Source organism: Ictidomys tridecemlineatus, chromosome 4, assembly GCF_052094955.1.
Source record: "Ictidomys tridecemlineatus isolate mIctTri1 chromosome 4, mIctTri1.hap1, whole genome shotgun sequence".
NCBI lineage: Eukaryota > Metazoa > Chordata > Mammalia > Rodentia > Sciuridae > Ictidomys > Ictidomys tridecemlineatus.
The window spans coordinates 187,093,495-187,116,468 of record NC_135480.1 but is presented as its reverse complement, the minus strand read 5'-3'; the positions used below and the strand labels follow the sequence as shown (position 1 = coordinate 187,116,468).

At 47.9% G+C, this 22,974-nt stretch overlaps 1 protein-coding gene across 4 annotated transcripts in view; it reads left to right on the top strand.

Annotated features, from left to right (window-relative positions):
• Ptpn3 (protein tyrosine phosphatase non-receptor type 3) overlaps positions 1-22,974 on the top strand; it is a 109,085-nt gene that overhangs the window by 37,059 nt on the left and 49,052 nt on the right. For all 4 annotated transcript variants that reach the window (XM_078047933.1, XM_078047931.1, XM_078047930.1 and 1 more), the window contains 8 exons: positions 638-745; positions 820-862; positions 3,311-3,389; positions 8,172-8,216; positions 11,645-11,697; positions 16,809-16,929; positions 18,045-18,132; positions 21,123-21,211. In XM_078047933.1, coding sequence (XP_077904059.1) covers positions 638-745; positions 820-862; positions 3,311-3,389; positions 8,172-8,216; positions 11,645-11,697; positions 16,809-16,929; positions 18,045-18,132; positions 21,123-21,211 — 626 coding nt within the window. The remainder of the gene's footprint in view (positions 1-637; positions 746-819; positions 863-3,310; positions 3,390-8,171; positions 8,217-11,644; positions 11,698-16,808; positions 16,930-18,044; positions 18,133-21,122; positions 21,212-22,974) is intronic.

Sequence of the window (22,974 nt, the reverse complement as noted above, 5' to 3'; positions counted from 1 at the left end):
TCTGTAAACACCGTGTGGTGAAGCGGTGCTGTCCCACTGTGGAGTGAAGCGTGGCTGAACATCCTGCCGGCTCCTCAGCGAGGCAGATAATCCCACAGGGCGACACAGGCCAGCTCACTCTGAGGGTATTTCCAATGGCATTCAAGTATTTTTAGCAGCTGGTCAAGAGTTTTCCTCCCCCGGGTGCGCACACTCCTGGGTCCCTGCAGGGGCAGGAGCCACTGGCGTCCCAAGGAGCCAGCAGAAGCTGACCCTGGATTGGTGTTCTTGGCGGGTGATGCTTGGTCAGGTCACGGTGAGGTTGCTGTGGTCATAGTGTGTGGGTTTTCTGGTTCGGACCCACCCCCCTGAAGCCTCAGCTGGGGGAAGGAGAGCTCAGAAAGCCAGCTCATACCGTCTCACGTGGAATTTACCTAGTATGGTCTCAGCCCTCCTCCCGAATGCGCTGTGCAGCCTTGTCACTTGGAATTTGAGGTCACTTTGGTTACTGTGGGAAGTGCACGTGTGTCAAGTCTCTGGCTGTATCCGCTCCCTTCAGTGGGCAGTGGAGAGGCTGTCACTACCAGTTCTTAACTTGCTTTCAGATTTTTCCCATTCTATTTTTATTTATGTATTTATTTATTTATTTTCCCCCTAGAAACAAGACACTGGCCAGTCGCTGCTGGACATGGCATACACCCACCTGGGCGTGACTGAAAAGGAGTATTTTGGTTTGCAGCATGGCGGCGACTCGGTGGACTCCCCCGTAAGTGCCAGCCTGTAACATGTGCTGAGCTCCTGCCCAGGTTGGTTTTATAGCTTGTGTTTTCTTACCAACAGAGATGGCTTGAGTCAAGCAAACCCATCAGGAAGCAGTTGAAAGGTTGGTGTGATCTTTTCTTTTCAGTCCAACATTTGGTGTGTGGGGACTTGTTTCTTCCAGTCAGCAGGATGCCTGTCACACCTGCTACCCAGATGCCAGGGGACTCGGGAGACAGGGGTGAGCTGCCTGCTCCCCATCCAACTTCTGAGTTAGCAGACGTGCTCGCAGATCAGCCTCAGGGTGCTCGGCCGGCTGTGGGCGAGGAGGGGACAGACCAGAGTAGGTATCTCAGGGGAAGAAGGAAGGCCTTTCTCAGCCCAGGGTGAGAGCCGGGTGGGAAAGACAGACACATACCAACTCTTTAATGTTCCACCATCACGGTTACAGTTCCTGGAAGCTGAGCCCTGGGTAGATAATGTCTCAGACGTAAAAGATCAGTCCTTTCACAATATGGCGTTCCCACCACGAATGGCTCCCCGTGCTGTAGGTCAGCTCCCAGGTAGCTCCCAGCCACGCCTCACCCACACTGCCTTGATCTCTTCTTAGCCTGGTTTTCCACCATACTGTCATTTTCCCATCAGGGCCCCTCAGACCCCAGACAGACCTGGCCAGTGTGCAGTGCCTTCCCTCCATCTGTTCCCTCCCCCGAGAATGGATGCCCCTGTCCTGTGCCTAACTCCTGCTCTGTGTCAAGGCTTCCAGACCCCCTCTCCTCCTACCAGAAGCCATGGCCTCTCTGTCTTCCCTTCCTGTTGCACTGCCTGCTTTGCGGCTGCACACTCTGGCCCTCGTCTCATGGTCTTGTGCCCTTGGCTTCCTCTCAGAACCATGGTTTCTTGAGGGTTGGATCCTTGCTGCATTCCTCCCTGCATTGCTCCTGGTGCCTGACAGACAGGAGGTGGCCAGCGAGTGGCTGCGGGGTATCGGGCAGGTTAACAAGTGTACAGACACATAACGCCCTCTCCGCCTGCCCCAGGCCCCAGGTGGGAAGAGCAGACAGAAGTAGTCGTGGCTCTGACCCTAAGGCTGCCCTCTCCTGGAGCCACCTCAGAGTTCTTCCCTCCTGTGATCGTGACCTTAGTGTTCAGGAGCACCCAAGGAATGAGCACACACGAGGCAGGACACAGGCTGTCGTGGGTTTTCTCACTAACTCATTCTTGAGCAAGCAGACTGCAGTAAGGCACTGGGCTAAGTGGTGGAAATCCAGCCCAAAGCAGATGTAGACTCCACCCCCAAGTATCTCACAGCCACGTGTGGAAAGAGACAAGAGGAGAAAGAGTTCTGTGATGTACTAAGCTAGGAGGCCTTGGGTGTGCAGAGGAGGATGAGAAAGTCAAAGCAACCAGGCCCAAGACAACAAAAGTGCCCAGCTGCAGAATGGGGACCAGGAGGGGTGGAAGAGCATCCCAGGGCAGGGGAGGACTTTGCTGTCCCCTGAGTGCTCATGGTCAGCCTGCGCACAGCTGCAGCACCACCCGCTGGCTCTCAGGCACATTGCACAGAGGTGCACTCGGGGGCACATCTACCATCAGGAATTGAACACCAGCAAACAGTGAAGATAGATGGTCCTAAAGAGAGGGGAAGGTGGAGCCTAGATGAACCAAGGTAGAAGGAGGCGAGCCACGGACCAGCGAGGGGAGCAGGCTCGGGAAGGACTTGACTTCAGAGCAAACAGTACTGAGCACAGAGACGGGACCCGAGCAGAGCATGTTCACCAAGTGCAGAGGGAAGGCGAAGTTGACAAGATGTTGGGATCTTAGCAACACCGTCTTATCTTCTGTTGCCATGTCGATCAGAAGCAATGGACTAATTTTATCCACACAAGTGAACTGACTGGTGTTGATGCACAGTCGGATTTGAGTATGTGCTTTGTGTCATACTCACTACATATTAATCATTTTAATCCACGTTGCATGGAAAGCATGAAATGTTTTCCAGTATAAAAATGACTTTGAAATGTGGAATAGCAGTCACAAAACTCAGTGCCCCAATTCTGGGTTTCTCACTAGCTGTGTGACCTAAGGCAAGTCACATTTCTAAGTCGGTTGGCTTATCTGTAAAGTGGGGTCATCTATCAGTAGCAGCTTAGCCTACTCACAGTCATAACGGTGTTTACATTCTAGAATGTACATGAAAATGTTTCATCGCTGTATTAATGTGAGCTAGTACTTTGTGAATTGATTTAAAGATCTTAAGAATCCCTGGTAGAGATAAGGGAGTGTATTGTGTGAACACAGCCTAAGTTAAACGGGATTGACATTAGCACTGCCACAGCCTCTGCTGCCTCAGTGTTCAGCCTTGTGTTGTATGAAGGCTTCATGTTTTGTAGACTTGGGAGTTTTCTGAAACGGTTAATTTATGCACTCCTTATTGGAAATTAGTCCTCTTATAATGGAAAAACTATGGTTGAGCTTAAAACTGTGATTGAGTTTATGGGAAGAGTAGTAACTTGTATGCATTGACTTTTTTTAAATGGGGAATCTAATGTGTTTTTGAAAAATGTTGTAGGAGGTTTCCCCTGTACCCTGCATTTTCGAGTAAGATTTTTTATACCTGATCCCAACACACTGCAGCAAGAACAAACCAGGTAATAACATTTTCTTAAAGTCTTCTACTTAATGTATAAAATGTATTCTTCATTTTATGGTAACGGTCAGATGACTTCATTTGGGTATAATTGCACCATCAATTATGATTGCAATTAGAGTTTGGGGTACATATATTGAAATTTTGATTGGTGAATTAGTTTTCCACTGTGGGCCCCTTCCTCTCACCTGCTTTGGTGCCATTTCCAGCACACTGCTTCCCCTCCTCCCTCCCCCTCCTCCCTCCCCCTCCCCCTCTGTGGCCTCTCATCAGTGGACAATGGAAAGCCTATCCACTGATGCATGCTGGGTTTCGGAGACAAATGTGTAGAACAATTGTCTGCAGGTCACCTAGCACAATATCTCTGAAGAACAGGAATCCAGGCCCTGGAGGATGACAAGACACTGCTGTAATCAGATGTTTTGATCAGGTCCCAGTTTTCAGGGGCTGGGAGGGGAATAGGCTGGATTCAGCCTGTCACTGAACCAGCAGGTGCAGGAAGCTTGGGAACCAGATAAGGAAGGAGGCCATGGTGGGAGCTGTTTACCCCCCAGGGCTGGAGTCTGTGCTGGCTCTGGTGGTGCTGGCAGGTGGGATTTCTGGGTGGGGAACAGGGCATTTAGAATGGGAGTGGGCAGCGCTGGAAAGCTGCTGCTGTCAGAGCGTGGGCTGTGCCAACACTCCACCCCACCCTGCTCCGTGGCAGCATCAGCCCCTTTATTACCCATCCATTTACTGTTCTTAGGGAGAAAAACTGCTTCAGGAGGAAAAGGCTCACGGTGGCCACGAGACCATCCCACCGAGGTGGCACTGGCTGAGGGCAGTCTCATTTTCCCTTTCTTCATTTCCTTTTAACATTTTGTTTTTTAGTTGTAGATGGACACAATACCTTTATTTAATTTATTTATTATTTTTTATGTGGTGCTGAGGATCGAACCCCGTGCCTCATATAATTATGCTAGGCGAGCGCTCTACCGCTGAGCCACAACCCCAGCCCCATTTTCTTTTTGATGGCGATCACACAATCACATTTTAGCTTTTAATAGGTTTACTGGATAAGTGTCAGTCTATTACTCTCTTGCCTCTTTGTGTACCCCTTCCCTCCACAGTAGCAGACACTGGGAATTCGGTTCTTTGCTGTTCTGTTAAATTTTAAGCCTGTGTACAAGGCGGGGTTCAGCGTGACTCCCTGGCTCATGGCGAGGATGTGTACCCTGCTTGGGGTCCTCCTTCCACAGCTCTCACCCTGGCCAACCTGCTGAGGCAGAGCCACTCAGCTCATAAGCTGATGAACACAACCCTGGTGACACTGTCTATGAGAAGTGTTCCACACGACCCTACCAAGGCCTCCCCAGACCAATGCTAAACAACAGATTTTGTGTGAGGGATACTTTACAATGAGATGAAGAGTTGGGTCTAAGGACATGTACCTATAGTTCCAGCCAATGGGAGGCTGAAGCAGGAGGATCACTTGGGTTTAGGAATTACAGACCAGCTGGGGCAATATAGTGAGGTCCCAGCTTAAAAAAAAAAAAAAAAATGACATGAATAATCATGTGTGTGTACCTATGTGTGGGGGGCTATATGTCATTTACACTGTGTGTCATAGGTGTGTGATTATGTTTATGTCTACACGTAGGTATGCATAATCCCATTGTGTACATTTCCTGAGTCGAGTGTTGTAATGCAGTACACACACATACAGATTGCTGAAGTAAAAGTTCTACAAAACCAATTCAAAGGGCTGGGGATATAGTTCAGTTGGTAGAGTGTTTGCGTCCCATGCACAAGGCCCTGGGTTTAATCCCCAGCACCACACACACACACACACATACACACACAAATTTAAAATACATTTGACCCACTAAATTGGGTTTACCATGAGCTGATGGGCTCTGGTCCTAGGTGTGGATAGTTCTGCCCAAACTGGTGATCCTCACTATCTCCTTGTCTTCTCCCTGTGGCGCTGGGGCCCCAGATTTGTGGCACCTGCTGGCCTGGTAGAATTCTCTAGTGATACAAGCGGAGGGCAGGATCTCCAGGGCTGGCTGACCCAGGAGTACCTCTCTAGGACCCTCGTGGTCATTGGCTGTTCACCTGTGACCCTGTGGGAAAGAAGCTTGCTGCTCTCCTGGGTCTGAGAAGCTACCTGCTGAGCGCTCCCATCTTTGGAGGGGCAGGTGTTTGGGTGGAGAGAAGACTCAGGGAGAAGTGAAGCTGCTGTCAGCTCCCCCTGAGAGGAGTTGTAGGAAGAGGGAAGTTGGATGTGCTGGTCAGGAGTTATGGCCTGGTGTGGTGCGGTGTGAGTGGGGGCTCCAGAGAGGCAGACTTGAGCGCCAGATGAGCAATAGGTTAACACTTGTCCTTCCCCAAGTCCCAGGAAAGAATTAGTTTGTCCCTGTCTCTTAAAGTTCTCCAGTTCACATCTGACGGCCCACTCACCACCGAGAGGTGAGTGTTCCCTGCTGTGTGCCGGGGCACGGGCACCAGGTTTCTCAGTGTGGCAGAAGACATGGCGGCTGCCATCCCTGTGGTTCCTCTAGAGCTGGTGGGCAGCTGAGACTGAAGAGTTGTCTTATGCTGGGTCAGGAGTCCACCATTAGTTCACATGCTTTTTAAAAATTGACATGAAAGGTTCGACCTGTTTCCGGGTATATAGTATCTTATCGGGCTTGAGCTTTGAAGCTTATCCAAAATTGAGGGCCCTTTTGAGAAAATTTGGTTCCCAAGAGTCAGAGGAGTATAGAGATAGTATTTGTTGGTTTTGTTTCTTTTTAAGGAGAAATTCAGTGCTTTTTTTCAGAAGTTGAGGTCATGGATGGGACTTGCTTCAATAGGGGTCATTACATTTCCAGATTTAGGCAGGCTGAGTTTATCTTGTAAATAACTTTCCTTTATTCTTACTGCTAAACCAATGTCTTTTTTATTATGAGCCTCCACAGCTGCTGTTTCTGATAAATTTAGATCGTTCTAAACAACTTCACTTACTATCAATCTCGAAAATTTAAGCTCCTTTTCACGATCCCCATGGAATCACCTAAGTTTGGGGTGCAGCTCCTGATTTTAGTTTCTTCACGTGTGATGTTATAGGGTCGACTCACAAACTTCGCTCAGCCTATGATGAAGTGGCACCTGGTGTGTGGCCACCTCATGGTCGTGTTCTTATTTATATCCCTAGGAAAGCACAGTGACCTGCTGGGCTCTTCAGCACAAGCCCAGCTTGACCCGTGGACTGTCTATAACTCTCTCCGCTCCCTTTTTTTCTCTCAGGAGCCCTGTAGGAGGAGAGAACACTTAATTCTGGTTGAATGTCAGCTTGGATAAACATAGAAACAGACTAGAAAGGACTGATCCTGTTCTTCTAGGTGGGAAAGAGAGGGAGTCCAGTATTGCAGAGGCATGATCGGCATGTACCCAGTGCCGACTCTGAATGCCAGGTGCCCCACCCATTATGGGTAGTGATGATGGTTATAATCAAAGTAGTAACATCAGTTAGGACTAGACCCTAAGCCTGTCTGTCTTTAAACACATAACAGATTTGTTGCGTACCGAGATTTTTCTCATGAGTTTCTAGATAAAAATAAGTCATAGCCGACCTGAGTACCCTATCTGAGCTTCAGTTTCCCTGTCTGTAGTAGAGGTGATGGTATCTACGGACCGGCACCATGAGGAGGCTGAAACTGGGGAAAGGTTAGAGTCCCCAGCACACAGCTCAGAATTGTGCAGCTACGAGGCTGTGATACCGGTTGAAGCATTCACATCTCAAAAAGCCAGTCCCTTGACCTTTTATCAAACCCAAGGAATATGAGAGTGAGTGGTTAACTTTGCCAGAATGCCCTTTGTCCTGCCTCTCAGCCCTTCTTCCCTGTCTATATTAGATTTCAAGGTTTCCCTTTTGTGGTCTTGGCCAGACCCTGGAATGTCTATCCCATTTGAATCTGGGTTTTAAAAAAGAGTGGGAGCTGGCAGCCAAGAGTCACATGTGTGGCGCATCCCTAAATATAAGTGTCTCCAGGGTACTGCCTGGCCTGCCCCGCGCTGCTCCGGACCTCCCTGCTTCCATCTGTGACAGTGGCACAGACTCATGGGCTGAGGGGCTTGTGACAACTTGTCAGCAAAAACAGGTTCAGGCTTTTGAGGTTGAGTCTACTGGTGGCTCACAGAGGAGCGCAGGGCGCAGCGTGGAGGTGCTGGCACCTTCTCCTTTACCCATGTTTATGCTTCTGCTCCGGCACCCACAGTTCCCGGGACACAGGAAAAGGCCCAGCTGGGCATTTGCACCCGAGCCAAGGCGGTGTCTTCATAGACCCTCCTCCTCTTAGCAGCTTCATGCAGAGGGAACGTGGGTGTGCGAATGCTGGCTCGGTGCTGGGAACAGTGGCCCCGTCAGCATGCGGGGGCTGCTCGTGGAGAACGCTGTGGGTCCCAGGGCCTGGTTGGGAAGTACCAGGCTGAGGGAGAGGGCACTTCCTGCAGCAGTACCAGTGGTAACAGCCAGTCACTGGTGGGTTGTTTACATATCCCTGCTCGACCTTCCCTGGGGTGGCCCCTACCATCCATACATAGGCACCAACGTGAGCAGCCCTTACCACTGGGGCAGCTTTACGATATGCAGAGCAGCTCCTGATGTCCTAGACCTGCTACCAGTTCAAATGCGCCAAAATGTATTTTTATGTATTTTGTTTTTCAAATGTCTAGGTCTTGTTCTTGATGCATCAAAAAAAATTTTGTTTTTTGCTCCTTTTAGTTTGAGTATGAATTAATGGAAATCCTTGTTTTGTAGGCATCTGTATTTCTTGCAACTGAAGATGGATGTTTGTGAAGGAAGGTAACGAGCGTTTTGCATTTTCCTTTTCCTGTCGGACTAGCCAAATTCATGGTTTTAATCTAATGAGTGTGTATTTCTGACAACAATATTAAATCTCGACAGTGACTGGACTTTGAAAACAGCATCCTGTGTGACATCAGGCTCTGGACATCTGTTTTCAACTCAGTCTTGGCTTAGAGAGGCTAAAGATTGATAAGCTTCATTTTATGCTATTTCCGCTTTATTTCAAAGGTGCAGTTATCTTTCTGGTAAAGACCTGAGAAATCTTAATGGGAGGGAGAGACCCAGAATATAAAATGGGCTTCATTCAGGAAGACAGATCAGGCCCAATTTAGGTCCTCTTCCAGCCCCTGGTATCTTGGATGATTCATTTTCTCACTGGGAAGGCTTTTGCTTAAAAGACATGAGCATCTGCCTGTGATTCAGCACTTCTTGTGTATCCAGACCATCTAAGTGACTGGCAGCTCTCCGAGACAAGCCCAGAAAAGGGGGATGGAATTCCAAGCAAGTGGTCCCGGAGCCGCTGCTTCCAATTCCTTAGTATTTTCTTGACTCATAAAAGAAACTGCAGCAGGTAAATTAGTAGAAATACCCCCTCTCTCCACCTGTTAGCTTATTCCTGCAGAGAAGGGTCATCAGAGGCCACCAGCACGCTGTACCATAAGGCAGCTGGCAGTCTGGTTGGGGGAACAAGACAGGAGCCCATGAAGCAATTAGGACCAGCGTTGGCAGTGGAGACCGCAGTTGTCATGGCATTGAGGAGCTCCTTCTACTGGTGCCGGCTGGAAAAGTCTTTGTGGATTGCTGGGGTGAGCCAGAGTTGGGAGAGTAGTGAGGAGTCAGATTTCCCTGGGCAGCAAGAAGCATCACCCCCCCACACACACACACACTCACACATACACACATAGTCCGAGCTAGAAACCACCCATTAGCAGCATGCAGGAGAACAGAGAGGACTCTTCATGTCAAACATGGGCATGCGTCTCGCATCCACCAGGCAGAGGAGAGCAGTCGAAGGTTTTTAAAAGCAGGAGGAATGTGGCAAGAACCACACCTACAACCATCATGTCAGTGCACACAAGAGAAGACTGGAGGAAGCCAGGGTTCAGTCTAGATGGAGGAGAGTGGACATTCCCGGGGGAAGCATTACAGACCTGCCAGCCAGAGGTCTGGGGGCTAGCAGGGAGATTGGAGGGCCAGGAGGACAGGTAGAAACAAGAGCCTCCTTGGGGAGAGGACAGCCAGACCTGTGGACTGTGTATGGGTCACAGAATGCAGAACCCTGGTGACATGGCCGGTTTTTTCCTCGAGGTAGGAGCACATCCCCTTGCCAGCACAAACTGTGGCCTTGGGGCACCTGCTTGGTCACTCCAGTGGTGGGGATCTCACCCTTCTGAGAGGCAGAACATTTTAAGATAACTCCTGGGGCCCAGGCCTCCTCTTCTGCCCTCTCTTCTGCACATTTTGTTTTCCCAGATACTTTGCCTGTTAGGAGACAGGTCCTGAACTGGGCAGTTAGATAAGGCCAGGGCTGCCTCCTCTGCGGCTGTCACTCACTCACAGGTGCTGGGCAGTGCTTGTCCTCCTCTTGCCTTCTCCCAGCAAAACATCCCTTTGTCTTCCTGGGTGGATCAGTAGGTGTCTGTTGAGGAGCACATCTGGCTTGGATCCCTGGCTTTCCTCACCAGGAGGCCCTCACCCCTCTCCAAGGACAGCTTCTCTGCTGTCACACCTGCTTCTCAGGTGTGAATCAGGCTCTTTGGCCAGGATGTTTGATAGGCTTGGCAGTTGGCATTTCTTGGGACCTCAGATCCCCTGATGGGGTCTGAACTGTGAGCTGGCAGTACTGCAGGCTTCAGCTCCTTCCTGCCTAGAGGGGTGATCAGTCCACGCTCTTCACCCACTCCCCTGGACCTGACAGAAAGAAATATACCTAGGAACAAGCAGAGGCTGAGAGCAGTGCTCTTGGTGTCCTTTAGTGTATGTCTTGGACACCACTTTTTGGAAACGTTTTTCCTTGTGACGTTGTAAAATTGTTGCTTCCACCCAGACTGAATCTCCTTAGCTTCCTCCTCAGGTGTCCCCCAGGTCCCATTCACCTGCTCTTCCTCTAGCGAGGACGCTGGCTGGATGGCAGCGAGGCCCTTCTTGGGAGGAGAGCGAATGGCTGATGCTTGTCACGTACTGCCTGCTCGCCCTCCGCCTTTTGCATCTCCAGGTGACTGACTGGACAGTGAGCGTCCCTGGGACGTGCATGTGGACATGGACTTGGAGAGACGCTCACAAGTGCCAGCAGGAAGCCAGAGTTACTTGAGGGGAGGTAGAGGCCTCTCTGCTAGGGAATGCTGCCTTTGTCCGCAGCCTTGGGATCAGCACACGGTGCAGTGGATGGAAGGGGGACCCCTGGAGGGCCCAGCAGATCAGTCAGAGGGCGGGATGTTTCACATCTTGGGAACTTAATAAGCTGCCATGGAAACTGCATGTTTTCTCCGCTTCCCACTGCGTTGCTGGGAAGATGCTTTTAAAATCTCAGTGCCTCTCGGTGTTGCTGTTGGGGATGTCTCCCTTTATCAGATCCCTTCCACCTCGCACTTTCCCAGCCCATGCTCCCATCCAGCTGTGCTCCCATCCAGCTGTGCCCCACGTCTGCTGGCAGAGCTCCCAGGGAGACAGATCATGGAGCCAAAGGTGAATGGAGGAAAGGAGCAGTCAGGACTCCAAATGTGACTGACGGGTGGAGTCACTGGTGAAAGTAGGGCATTTGGGAGGACAAGTGAGTTCTGAAGAAAATGAGAACAAGTCCAGCCCAAGTCTGGATTTCTAGCAGATGGTAGAAGACAGGCAGACGAATCGTGGAACCTTATAGATCTTCAGGAGGGCAAATATATACAGGAACCTTAAGTCATTACAGCCAATTAATTAATTAGGGAATTGCAAGTGTTAAAATGCAAAATGCTTTTTCACTTTTCCCTTCTAAGAGGATGTGAGAAAGGGGATACTCAAGAATCATAGTCTCTAGGACCCAAGAATCCAGTCGGAGAGCCCTACCAAAAGTGTCGCATCTTTACTAGAAAGATTTGAAGGTTGCCCACTGATGTAAGAGTTTACGTTCCTCACCGTTCCTCTCAGATGTGAATCTGACCAGCCAACCTGCTGGCCAGTGTCAGAACTCTGTCTAGCTTCCTGGTATCTGTAGTATTTTGTTATTTTAAACACAAAAAGTTCTTTTTATTTAAAAAAAAAAAAAAAAACCTAAAATCCTTAGTGTGTTACAGTCAATCTCAAAGAGTGATTAAATGTATCATAAAGTTGTCTCTGTTATGAGTCATGCTGTCCTCTGTGGTTAATACAAGAAAAGAAAGACCCTTGAGCGTTTTGGGCCCCGCCCCAGACCATGTGATCTTGCTAAGACGTTTTTCTTCTGACAGGTTGACCTGCCCTCTGAACTCCGCTGTGGTTCTTGCATCCTATGCAGTACAATGTAAGTCACCAAGGGACTGTGGCATGGAGGGACAGATTGCTCTGAGCAGTATGTGGAGAAAGCCACCAGCTCCTCCTCTGTGACCAAGTCCCTCTTCCCCAGGGACAGTATAGCTCTGGCTGTCCAGATAGTCCCACTCGAACCCTGACTTTGATGCTCCCCCAGCTTGGGGATGTTGGATGAAGGGAAGTGGCACCAGGGGAGGACATGGATGAGCTCTGGCATGGTGTCTTCTCCAAAGGGAGCCATAAAGCAGCAGGCAGCTACCACACATGGCATTTTCCAGAGGCTTTGCCCAGGTATTTGGATTTGATATCCATACAAACCCCAGTGGAGCAATATTTATACCGGTCATCTCTTATAAACATGGAAACTGAGACCCAGCTAGGTCAAGGAATTTGCTGGAAGTCACTCCTGCAGCATGCTTGGTGCCTGTCTGAAACACTGCTGAGAGCTTATGAATTTATTTTTAGAGTTTCATTATAACTAATGAAATAGGTTCGTAACTAATAGGTTAAGAACTGGTCCATAGAAGTGCTGTCCATTAGAAATACAATTTAAAAGCCATACATGTAGTTCTGAGTTTTCCAGTAAAATGAGACAGGACAGATTACTTTTTAATGTTTTAAATTAACCCAGCATATTCAAGCTATTATTTTAATATGTAATCAATATAAAAATTATTAATGAGATATTTTACATTTTTTTCCTCCTGTCTTTGAAAACCAGTCTGGAACTTATGCTTCCATCTCTGATTGGACTACCCACACGTGGCTAGTGGCTGCCATATTGGATAGAAAGTCCAAATGGAATTGTCTATCAGGGCTGGTTTAAGCTGTAGTGGAAACCCACTTGTTCAATTAGCACAACTTTATTGAGCAGGTACTCCATGTCAGGTCCTGTGATAGAGGCTGGGTTTGCACAGTGAAAAAGAGTACATAGTCAGATGGATGACAAAATACCACTTTATAGTTAGCTGTGTGATTCCAGTACAGTCCACAAGCATGTTGCTGTGTAGAGTTGTAGGGTAGATAGCTCAAGACATAAGAAATCTCCTCTACCTTTGCCATAAGTCCCAGACCATCTTGGCCTCTTACCCTCTCAATTGACTGCGTGTTGGGCAATTAAGGGAGCAAGATGGTCAGGTCTCAAGAGTAAGCACTGGCCAAATTATTCACTGTATAGGCTCAGAAGAAGCAAAATAGCAAAAGAAGGTTACCAGGAGCTGTTGAGGTAGCCCCAGTTCTGCCTCCTCCCCTAGCAGCAAAGTACTGAAATAAGAGAGGTGAAGGTGAAGAGCAAGGTACCTGGGCCTGCAGCTCACCTGCCCACATACATGGAACCAGGAAGTGGGGGAACACGACATCAGGGGCAACTTCATGCCTTTAAGCAACCAGCAAGCCTACTTGCTAGTAAGACAAGACCCAGCACTGGTCTCCATCTCACCGTGTCTCCTCCTGCCTAAGTGGGACTCTCAGAGCTTGCCCAGGGAGTCCTGGGTGGATTTGAAAGTTTCCCTCTCCCTGCAGTATAACTGGAACAGACCTGGAGTGTGGTAGCCATATAGCAGGTGGCGCAGCCATCAGTCAATGTGCACTCCTGTGGGTCTCTAGGTTTTGCAGACCCACCTCTGCTGGGTGGATCAGCTGAGGAAACCAACCTTGTCCACATCAGAGTGAGTTGGGTGTTCATAGCTGGAGCTCCAGGCTTGAGAGATGGGGATATTAGAAAGAAGACAGTCACCCCACTTAAATCCTGCATGCTCCATTTGCTGCTTACATGATATTACCTCTCTGAACCTTGGGTCTCTCGCCCGTTAAATGGAGGTGACAGTAATTTGCAGTATGGCTGCAATATTATTTGGTTCAAATTTAGTAACACATGCAAAGGTGGTCTAGCTAAACATTCTTTATGGTTAGATCATCACTGACTGAGTCAGAACATGGACTGAAGCCAGATTACCTGTGTCTTGGCTCTTCCACTTACCCTGTGTGACCTTGAGATTACCAGGCCACAGCTTCTTCACCTGTCAAATGGGGACATGGGAACATCTACTTCACAGGGCATGAAGATAAAATGAATGAGCACGTATGTACGTAAAGCTCTTGGATCAGTGCCCACAATCTGGCTGAGTGTCAGCTCTTACTGTATTTTCCTGTCTGCCCAGAAGAAAGCTATTCTGAAAAATTGCCTATTACAAGCTTTAAATGTAGAGTAAAATTTAAGAACTACATTTAAAACATCCTGTTCCAACCTTCCATAGTCAGCGCCCCTCACTCCCCACAAAATATTGATAAAATGAGGGCTAAAGAAAATGATTAGACCTAAAAAAAAATGCATATAGGTTTCAGTGGAAATATTAATACTGCCATGCTAATAAAATCATGAGTTGTCAGGCAAGCAGTTTTAAGTATATGCTCTTTATATTCCTCTACCTTCAGTAAATAAATACATATATTTGCATACTTCTGTGCATACCTGTCTAGAAGATTAATTCTTAGATATGAAGTTACCAGATCAAAAAGTTATGTCTTCATTTTATCTGATAGGTTTTGCTGACTTATCCCAAGATGGATAACTTATAAGTCCTACCAGTGATTAGATAACCAAAAGCACTTTTTTTTTTTTTAAGTAAAATGATCTGTAGGTTAAGTACCCTAAACGACATGATGATAGAAAATAGCTAGTAACCTGTCAAGGGTTTATGAGGCACAAAGAATGAAGCTTTTAGAAATTCTTATTTATTCCATAATATTCTCAGACCTCCTGCCACATGCAAACTCTGTGCCAGCCTCAGGAAGGAGAAAGCTCGCTGCTTTCCCCGAGGACTTTCTACCCTGTTAGTGAGGCAGGTGAGGACCTGGTGATGTTTGCTGTAGAATGAGCTCAGGTGATACTCCCTGTCCTGCTTAGGAGAGAGGGAGGGAGTCCAGAAAAGCATCCCAGGAATGAGCCCATAAAGAGCCTCTGGGAGCAAGTGGGAGTTGAAATAATAGCAGGTAAAGGACTTGCCCAGCAGAACCGCTTGATAGCTGGAAACACGGCACCTTGGGAACCTGGGCTGGACCCTGTCTTTGCTACATATAGTATGCCTGCATATTTTTGGTCAGCCAAAACAAAAAACATGAAACTTGAAAGTCAAGGTATTTTGCACAGAAGCATTTATTTCCTTTTTGTTCTGCTACAATTAACTTTTGCATGTGTTGCTTTCCTTACAAATAGGAAAACTTTACTCAGGAGTTTGGGGCAGGTAGTGGAAGTAGGCAGATAAGAGGAGGAACTCTGGTCAGGTCTAGGCTCCCAATTAATAATGGTCAAGGAGTAGTGGCAGTAGCAGGTCCCTTTTTTCAGACTCAGTTTCTTTACCTGTTTAATGGGGATAAAAGCATTGCCCAGTTGTGGGTTCTCAGGAATCAAGTGGGATGACGTCATTGAAGTCGGGTGGAAATCACCCAGTGTTCTCAAATGTTTATGTGGCTGTTTAACTTTGTCTCCCCCTAGTGGTTAACACAGAGCTTTGTACAAAGTAGCTGCTTAAGAGTTGAAGGGAAGACAGGGAGGTTCTGGTTGGTCACGTTTAAGTTCAGAAGGTCTTTCAGTGACTTGACCCAGGAGAGAACCTTGCAGTTCATGTTTGCACGGCGGCACTGGGATTGGTGGGGACTGTTAGCTAATGTGATGGATAACCAAGTCATTCAGGAGGATCTCCATGAACTCATGAAACCAACAGAGGAAAACTAAATAGGATTCTGCTTTCAAGCCCAGGAAAGACATTTGTAGCATTTAGTTGGTCTTTGGGGGATATCATCACATCGCCAGCAGCAGCCTGCTGACCTGACAGGAAGGCAGGTAAAGTGTTAGGGCACTAACAGAGGGCCTCCAGTCCCCAGTACTGGCCTTGACCCTGTGGACAAGTGGCCCTATGATAGGAGTAGATCCATTCTCCTCTCTGAACTTCAGTTTCTTCCCCTTACCATGAAAGGTTTGGATGAGGAGATGCTAATGCTTTTCTCCCTGGTACTCTGTGTCCCGGCATCTCAGTGGTTCCTGTAAACATACTAGTCACACTCGAGAAAATAAAGCATGAGGTCAGTTATTCTTCAGAGCTCGAGGCTGGCTTCTGGTTTTTTTGTTGTTGTTGTTGTTGTTGGTGGTGGTGGTGGTGGTGGTGTTCTTGTGGTGCTGGGCCTCCTCATGTGCTAGGCTAGTGCCCTACCATTCTCCTGCTTTTATGGAAATAGAAAACTGTCTTGGAGAAGGGAACTGGATGTCCTCAGGTCCTGCCCCTGGTCCTTTTCCCTGATCTCTTTAGCAGGAGGCCACATAGTGGACCCTGGGCCCAGAACAACCCTCAAGAGTACCTTGCCTTATAGACAGCACTTCATGTCTGCAGACAGTAGGACAGGGCTTCAGGGAGAAGCGTCATCTGGGACAGGGGTTAGTCTGGAAATCCTTCCATAAAGCCCCTCTTCCTCTTCCCTGTGTATCCCCCACCTCCACTCTTAGGATGTGTCCTCCTCCCCTGGAATCCTGCCACCAGCCTTGCCTGGGCCCTGACTTTTAGCCCCACCTGTACCTAGCCCTTACCCCCATGGCCTCTGAGCATATCCTGGGGGTTTACACAGGTCACAGGGCGTGAGTCAGGTCAGCATGACCTCTCTTCTGCCCAAACCCATTTCTTAGAGCCAGCTGATCCAACCTTGCAATAGCCTTGGGCTGCGACGGTGCCCAGAGGCTGACGTGAGGACGGCATCTTCCCTGGTGGCATCCCCTCTCTTTCCTTCCTCAGGGGTGTGAGGCAACCTTAGTGCTGAAACAGGGTGCAGGAGGCGCGGGGTCAGGATAGGATCTAGATTCCAGCACCTTCTTCTAGCTTTCTCCGTGTGTCCTCAGGGGGAATGAGAATTGGGTCGGTCTTGTGTGCCGGTTTTGGCCCCCAGCAAGGGTTCAGATAAGCAGCGTGGAGTCTGGAGGCTGCAGGTGGTGGGGGAACTCATCAGAAGATGTTTCCAATTAATGTTTTCTCACGACTCTGTAGCTGCTCATAAATGCAGACCGTATTGAAAAGGCAAACCTAATTCCAGTTTCCCCCTCATTCTGTCTTTTAATAGCTCATTTCGGAGACTTTGATTCTTCCGTACATCATCCAGGCTACCTTGCTGACAGCCAGTTTATTCCAGATCAAAACGATGACTTTTTAACCAAGGTGGAGTCTCTGCACGAGCAGCACAGGTGAGGGGCTCGGTGGCCTACTTTGGGAGCTCGGGTCGGGTATTTTCAGACATCGCATCACCTTCTGGTTAATTCCAACTCTCCTTCCTTTTGCTCATGATTCTCTTTGAAGTTGTCAGGGGTTTTTGAACCTCTGTGCTGTGATGGTAGCAGATACAGTGAGCATGACCAGCATTTCTTTGCAGTATAAAATCCAGCCGGCAGAGTGGGACACGGCTGCTGTGTTCCTCTTCAGGATGTTGTTGAAATTGACTTAATTCCTAAAGGAAACACCTGTTTTGAAATCTGAACGCCCCACAGATTGCCCCCACCAGGCAATCCTTTCGGCTGTACCATGTTGAATAAATCAGGCCTTTCCTTCAGGGATTGTTGAGTAGACAGACAGGTGGCCAGAAGGGGCCGTCAGGCTGGACATTCATGGGTTCAGCTCGTGAAAACTGCTTCCAGTCTCCTGTGACTGCCTAGGGCCAGCCTCCCCCAGGAGATATGCCCAGCTCCAGCCTCCTCCTCCCTTTCCCCACTGGGCTCAGAGCTACGTGGCAGCAGTACAGTTCCTGTCAGGCAAGAGCCATGCTGGCCCAGGAGGCTAGCTCTCAGGGGACCGCCCGCTCACTTCTTAGGAAGGCCATAAAAACAAAGGGCAAGCAACCAGTGTCCCTTCTAAGAAGGCGCTGCCAGTCGCTCTCCCAAAATTGCTCCCCTGGCAAAAGTCAGCATCCGAAAATAGCACAGGGCCAGCGTCATTTGAAGTTTGAGGCCACTGCTGAAAGAATAGACAAAGGCAGAAAGATGTCAAGATTACCTGGGAATTGAGTAACCCAGGAAGATCAGGGCAGGAACCATGAGAGGGGAGACCTGGAGCCTGTGGCTGGAGACCCAGAGCCCCCTGCGTGGGGCACCGCCACTGCGTGAACAACGTCTAGATGAAGTCAGACTCAACCGACCGAAGGAAACCTGGTTCCTTAGAATTTAGGGTGAGGTGGTCTGAGAGTGGCCATGTAAGGCGTTTCCTGACCCCAGAGCAATGTTACCAAATCCTCTAGATTTTCTGAACCTTTAAAAGTCGGAGTTGATGTTCCCTGTTTGTCTGGTGAACCTGCACCTTTCTTCCGCAGTGGGCTGAAGCAGTCGGAAGCCGAGTCCTGCTACATCAACATAGCCCGGACCCTCGACTTCTATGGGGTGGAGCTGCACGGCGGCAGAGTACGTAGCCTCGGCGTGTTTTGGTTTAAAATATATATTTTTTAAATTTTTAAATTGTAAAAGTTTGGAAAATTCCTTGATGAAGCTGTTCCTTTCCCATTAAAACAGAATTCCTTTTTAAAGATACTCAGAGGGCTATTAAGTCGTGCCAAGCTTTGCTGGTCATTTATCTTGTTCTGTTCACGGTTGCCATTATACATGAAGACTTTTCCCTTTTGAGAGAGGTCAGGGGATAGAAACTTATAATTTTCTAAGACTGTATTATGGTTAAACAGGCAAAAAAAATGTGTATGAATCCATTTTTCAAGGTTTAATGAGTCAAGGTTTCTGCCACTTCACTCAGCCACTGCTCAAATTAGAGCTAATTACAAACAGTTTTTTTAAAAAATTGTGGAGGAGCCGGGCATGGTGGTGCAAACCTGTAATCCCAGCCACTCAGGGGGCTGAGGCAGGGAGATCTCAATTTCAAGGCCAGCCTCAGAAACTTGATGAGACCTTCTCTCACAATAAAAAGGGTTGGGGATGTAGCATGAGATCCTGGGTTTGATCAGTAAACCCCCCACCCCCACCCACCCCTCCACCCCCCGCCAAAAAAAAGTTATGGTGGTATGATTGTGAAGATCAGTAAATATTTAAGATTATTGTGATTTGTGAGACAATGCCTGTGGTGCCAGTGGATTATTTAATTTTTTCTCCCAATAATGTCACAAGCTAGGTATTACTGTCCCCGTTTTACAGATGGAGAAACTGCTACTTGGGGACTACACAGAGGATATAAAAAGTAGCTCAGTACATGGCCCCAGCACTGTCTAATTCCCTCCCACCTTCACGGTGACATACTAGTGTTTTCTACCTGTCACCGGCCCATATCACACCCACAAGGAGTAAATGTTAGTTGAACTCCAACTATGTGCCAGTCTTTGTTCCATCCGGTCTCATTTTAAGAATTGTAGTAACCTTGTCAAATTGGCATTCTAATCTTGCCCATTTTACAGATGGGAAAACAGGTTCATGGATGTTGAGTAACTATGTAATGCGTCTGCAGTTTATAGAAACACTTCCATTTCTGTGTTTCCCTTGGGTCCTGTGGAAGCCTGTGACGTAGAAAAGGCATAACTTTGCCAACAAAGCAGGAAAAAGATATCAGATCTTACAAAATACCAACTCTGGGATTTAAACCTTAATGATTACTCTTATTTGCAGATAGTTCATCCTTGACAGAATGTTTTGGAGACATTTATTCGGTAGCGAGACAGAATCTTGTGTCTGTCTGAGTTGATCTGTGTCTTCCCCACCTCCAAGCTGTCAGTGCAGTGACCCTCAAGGTTTCTGAGGCAGAGGCTTAGCTGCCCAGCCAAGGCCCACATGGTATTAGAGGGGGTTGTGTCCCGCCAGGCTGTGCTGGGTGAACTAAACCCCCCCAGATGTCAGTAGCTTGAGACCACAGAGTTGGCTTTTCAGGAGGAAGTCAGTACTGCGTGGGGTCCAGCCACCTCTCCAGGGCAGGCTAGGCTGCTCGGGGCTCTGCCTTCCTCCCATGTGGCTTCCTCGTCATCATAAGCCTGAGGGTCCCACAGCAGCTCTTCAGGGCTGCAGCAGAGGCACCGGGCATGTCTGCTCAGAGCACATTGCCAGCACTGGTCCCGTGGCCCTGCCTTCTGCCAGGGGAGCTGGGGAATGTGGTGTTGGCCGCGGGAACCTAATGGACAGCAGCCATCCATGATGCGGGGGTGAGGGACACACGGAGAGGCTATAAAACTGGGAGATTTGAGAGCAGTCCTTGGCCTACTCAAACCATTCATCTCCTTATTCACTCAATTTTTATTTCATTTGCTAATTTGTTGTTTTCTCCAAATGGCAATCACAGCTGTCCTGTTTAAATGCGGCCCTGTTCTTCATCATGCCAATCTGGCTCGCTCTAAGCACATGATTTCAGTCGGGCTGCTATCAGGAGGAATACTCTCTGGCCTTTTCGCCACGGTAGAACCCTTCTCCCTGTCCAGTTTCTCTAACTTCCTTTGTTCATATTGCTGCTCATAGACGATATGTCCCTCAACCAAAGGGGATCAGCATTTATCATGCCAACTATATGCCAAACCCCATTCTAGACGCCACACACTGAACCCTGTTCTACATTCCTTCTCATATTCTCTGATTTTAGCCTATCAAAATCCTTTGGGGTGGGTTCAGTAATCTAGTGTTCAAAAAGAAAAAAAACAATCAAAGCTCTTCTGAGTCCCAAACAACATGTCTGGCAAGTGGCAGACCAAAGGTACATGCCCAGCTGAAACCGACTCAAACTCCTCCTTTACAGCCTCAGGTATCTGATGGGGAACAGGAAGTACATGACCCAAGGGAAGGGGCCATCTGTATTTTTTTGGTTTTATTTGCTTATATTCAGATGGATTTAAAACAGCTTGGAGTGTTTGTGCTTCCCTTCTCCAGGGTCTCCAAGGACTGCAGCGTGACTGGCGCTCTGTAAATGTTCTTAGTAAATGTCAGTTGTATTGGACTCGTAAGCAGCAGTTATTTCTTAATTGGATTTAGAATCAGTTTTACACTTGTAATTTTTCCCTCATCATATCAGAACAGCGAAAGCCTTTTTCCTAATGGGAGCTGAGATTGTACAAACCATGCAGAGAGAGGCCTCTCGGATTTTAATGTGGCTGTCAAATGCTGATTTGAAAATTTAGAACTGAATGTCTATTTAAGTGATTCTGGTGACTTTCTAAACTAGGTGACCAAGAGCTCTGTGTGTGTGTGTGTGTGTGTGTGTGTGTGTGTGTGCGCACGCACTTTGGAAGAATTTGGTGCCAAGTACTTGGATCTCAAGTAGCTATTAAGTGGGGATTTTTGCCTGTTTTCAGTAGCATTTTCCCCTTTGGAGCTTATACATATTGCTATTTATAAAACTCTGGTTGCTTTCAAGTTACTGGTGGGCATTAAGCAAGACTGTAACACTGCAAATCTGAGATCTTCCTTTTTCACAGGATCTGCATAATTTAGATCTAATGATTGGAATTGCTTCAGCGGGCATTGCTGTGTACCGAAAATACATTTGCACAAGTTTCTATCCTTGGTAAGTGAAAACAGTTCTAATTATTGTCTGAATCACGCTTTAAAAATACGCTGAACAAAAGTAATTTTACACTTTTTTTTTCCCCTAAAAGAGGAGTAGAGATTTTCTCCCAAACTTTAACCTCAGACCTCAGAATTTGATCCAAATTTAGTAAACCTGGGAAATGTAGAGTTTGGTTTTCATTAGCATCCTCTCCCCCAGTCGTTCTGTAGTTTGGGGGTACTCTGCAGAAACATGGTGGATAAATGGTATGAAGTGGGTCTGAGTTAAGAAAGCCTTCCCATCCCCCTGCATCTGCAGTACAATCCAAGACTCCCAGGGTTGCCTGGAATTGCAGATAGTGCCGAACCCTGTATACACTATGAGTTTTTCCTTGTGCATACATATGTGTAAGTCAGGCACAATAAGAGATTAACAGCAATTAATAGTAATAACATAGAACAATTACGTTAATATGCTGTAGAAGCCAGGTGTGGTGGTGCACTCCCAGGTTAACTCCAGCTTCTCGGGAGGTTGAGGTAGGAGGATCAAGACTTCAAGGACAGCCTGGGCAACTCAGCAAGATCCTGTCTCAAAAATAAAAAGAGCTGGAGATACAGATCAGAGGTTCAGTCCTTAGTACTGTAAAGTAAACAAAGATCCAAAATACTCTAATAAAACTTGTGTGAAATGTGTCTTTTTCTTTAAAAAGTCAACACAAATGTTGGTATTTTCAGACCCCAGTGGTCCGTGGGTCACTGAAATCATGGGAAGCAACAGCACAGAGAGGAGGGGCTGCATCAGGGTTGAACTGAATTTTGGAGAGAAGCTGGAGCCTGAGGTACCAGGTGACAGGATGCTCAGGAAAACACAGCAAAATAATATCATCTTTATAGATGACAGTGCAGTGGTGGTGTGCAGTGAGGGGGGCAGGTTTGCCAGGGGGGTTGAGGGAGTGAGGTCTGCAGTCCGCAGGAGGCGCAGAGGCAGAAGTACAAGCAGGTAAAGAAGAGGGGCTGTGAGGAAGGAAATCAGGGACAAGATTGAGTGCCAGGTCTGTACCATGCTGAACTTGACCCTGGGGTCTAAATCTGCCTCTCTCCCCACAGCAGAGCCTCACTAATTGGGACCTAAAGATGTTCATCGTAGCATTATTTACAACAGAAAAGAGCTATCCTATAAGTTTGTAAAATTAGAGGGATAATAATAATGACAGTCATCATTATTGGTATCAGCTGTGTTCAAGTCGTGCTGCTGTGTACTTTATCTGTTTATCTCTTTTAAACCCGGAGTAAGCGCTGTTGTTATCCCCAGTTTCACAGAAGAGGAAACTGAGGCACAAAGAAGGGAGAACTTGTTTGGGATCAACTGCTGATGCCTGGTACAGTTGAAATTTACACCCAGATCACACTCCACGCCTGTATGCTTGTGCCACCCCTAAAAATTGCATTTGTGGGAAAGTGCTTCAGTAGGATATGTGTGTACAGACACCGGCTTCCAGTGTTACGGGGTATCTGTTTTTCAAAAAGGGAAACATGTCAGTCCTATCCAATTTTCACAACAAAATCAGTAAAACAGATAACAAGATCTTCTCCCCGTCTTCCTTTCCCCTTGCCTGGTTACAAACTCCCCTTGGGAAGCAGGAGACTGAGTCTGGGCTTCCTAGCTGGGACGTGGCCTGGGCAGCTCTCCAGCCTGCCCAGGACCAGGACTGTGTGTGGTAGGCACAGGGCTCACGTTCCCTCCAGATGCTGGAGGCTTCCCCAAAAGCCACAGGACAGAAG